This window comes from Triticum urartu, chromosome 3, assembly GCF_003073215.2.
Source record: "Triticum urartu cultivar G1812 chromosome 3, Tu2.1, whole genome shotgun sequence".
NCBI lineage: Eukaryota > Viridiplantae > Streptophyta > Magnoliopsida > Poales > Poaceae > Triticum > Triticum urartu.
Genome location: NC_053024.1, coordinates 689,041,146 through 689,043,146, shown reverse-complemented (window position 1 = coordinate 689,043,146; position 2,001 = coordinate 689,041,146). Strand labels below are relative to the sequence as shown.

The following is a 2,001-nucleotide window of genomic DNA, read 5'->3' as shown; positions in this document are numbered from 1 at the left end:
AGTTCTCACTAATCCTATTGTAATCAACACCAAAATCATAATTGAGTGACAATGCACTTTCAGTTTGTGTGCGATGTACGAATACTCTACCGATGTAAATTTCATGGAGTTTTATCAGTTTTCTAGTGAAGATGAGTCGGTGGTTTGCCAAGAGCAAGGGGGTGAGCGCCGGGACATGACTTCTTCATGCGGTTCTCACAACCCAATAGTGGTTGCTCGATTTCTCTCGCGTGCTAGCAATCATGAAGCTACAATCATGGTTGATGCTACGTGGCATATTTGGGATGCACGAAATTCTGCGAGAAATAATAGTGAGGCTCCTCAACCGCGTTACATTGCCATGAAAATTCAAGCTTATGCAGAGGCTGATAAAAATGTCTGACAGACATAAAATGCAGACTTACAAAGAAAAATAGCATCTTTTCTAGAGGTACACTACCAGTGAAAGAGCGGGTAAACAAATATTCATACATATACAGTATAAAGAAGAGCCATTTCGAATCTGACTAAAATCATTACCACCATCGCTAATCTGAAGAAACATTAGTTCAGTTCACTCACTCACTGGACGAGCGTTCTTCAGTTGCCGCAGACTTTTCTTCGTCAGCATCGTCTTCCTCCTCGGCCGCGAGCTCCCGCTCCACCTCGTCGCCGACGCGCTCGTCGTCGGACCGGGAGGGCATCGCGAAGCGGCACATCGGGCAGAGCCGGCTGACGTGCAGCCAGCGGAAGATGCAGCGCTGGTGGAAGCAGTGGGAGCAGTCCATCTTCCTGAGCTTCCTGCCTCCGGCCACCAGGTCCTCGAGGCACACCGCGCACTCCAGATCCCGCACCTCCGCCGCCGCCGGCACGAGCAGCCCCGCCATGGAGTTCTTGGAGGCCGGCGGCTCTCTGCGACACTCTGCTTCCGCCTCGAACTCGGTCTCCGCCCGGGCGGCGGGTCGCCTCAGCGTCTCCGCGCGTCTCCGTATGAAGTCCTGGTTACGCGCCCACCACCCGCCGACCCGTTGGGGGCGGACGGCGATGAGGGGGTCGTCGGGATCCCCGCTCGCTGCCTCCATTACTGGATCGATCTGCCGCTCCTGGCCCTGCTTCTCCATGGAGAAATCGGAATCGTAGACGAGAGATAATCCCGAGAGATAGAGTGATGATAAAGGGGAGTCGATCTTTACCAGATTTATTATCTGCTCCTGGTCGGATTCATGCTGGTCTCGGCTTCCGATTCGACTTCTGACAGGGGAGTGCCCTGCATAGGAAGGGGATGAACTCTACGCCCTGACTCGTGAGAGACAGAGAGACAGGGACCAGTAGCAAACCTGGCTGAATGGGCCGGTCTTAGCGTGCCGGCCTGATAGCCCATGCGCCCGGCCTGTGATGGGCCTGGCCCGGCAAGTTTATAATCGGGCTGTGCCGGCACGTGGCCCGCCTAGGCTGCGAGGCTGGGTACGAGTGCCAGCACAGCACGACCCGTTTTTTCTATTGTTTTTTTGAGACAAATTTATTTTTATTTTTAATACACCCCAATAGGTTTAATATAGGTTTGAAATAGCCCAATGGGCTGAATTTTAACGTTGGCTAGCATGCCAAACGGGCCTCTGCGCCAACCCGTGTAACATAGGGGTCGTGCGTCGACCAAGGAGGGTAGCAAGTGTGTCGGCCCGGCCCATGTACTTGTCGTGCCTTCCTGTGTATAACCATGGCCGGGCTGCCCATTTGGCCAGGTCTGGCCCGTAGTATGCAAAATCGGTGCATTTTTTTCCTTTGTTTCCTTTTTGTGTTGAAAACCAATAACTTTTTTTAAAAGGACCTAGATCTATTATATTATAAAGGTTTTTACCACAAATACAATCATACAAAAGCACCTCGAACATAATAAAAATTACATCAAGGTCTTTGAACCGCAAACGACAATTGTTGCCACCAGAATGAGCCGTCGACCCGCCATTGTCCTCGCTCCCCAGCTGGAATCGACCTCACCTTGTCAAGGACAACTGGAAAGTC

At 51.8% G+C, this 2,001-nt stretch overlaps 1 protein-coding gene across 2 annotated transcripts; it reads right to left on the bottom strand.

The window, feature by feature from the left end:
* Positions 1–366: 366 nt before the first annotated feature.
* Positions 367–1,327, bottom strand: LOC125549170 (E3 ubiquitin-protein ligase RNF181 homolog). 2 transcript variants are annotated; one of them, XM_048712644.1, is made up of 2 exons: positions 1,173–1,327; positions 367–1,088 (listed from the first exon to the last, which is right to left on the bottom strand). In XM_048712644.1, exon 2 carries the CDS (start codon positions 1,059–1,061, stop codon positions 558–560), a length of 504 nt encoding a protein of 167 aa, XP_048568601.1. In that variant the 5' UTR covers positions 1,062–1,088; positions 1,173–1,327; the 3' UTR covers positions 367–557. The 2 variants fall into 2 exon arrangements, with proteins under 2 accessions (XP_048568601.1, XP_048568600.1); XM_048712643.1 differs by having other exon boundaries at positions 367–1,290.
* Between the last annotated feature and the right edge of the window lie 674 nt (positions 1,328–2,001).

Excerpts from the sequence above, each read along its gene's own strand:
- LOC125549170 (XM_048712643.1), bottom strand. The coding sequence starts at position 1,100 with ATGGAGAAGCAGGGCCAGGAGCGGCAGATCGATCCAGTAATGGAGGCA.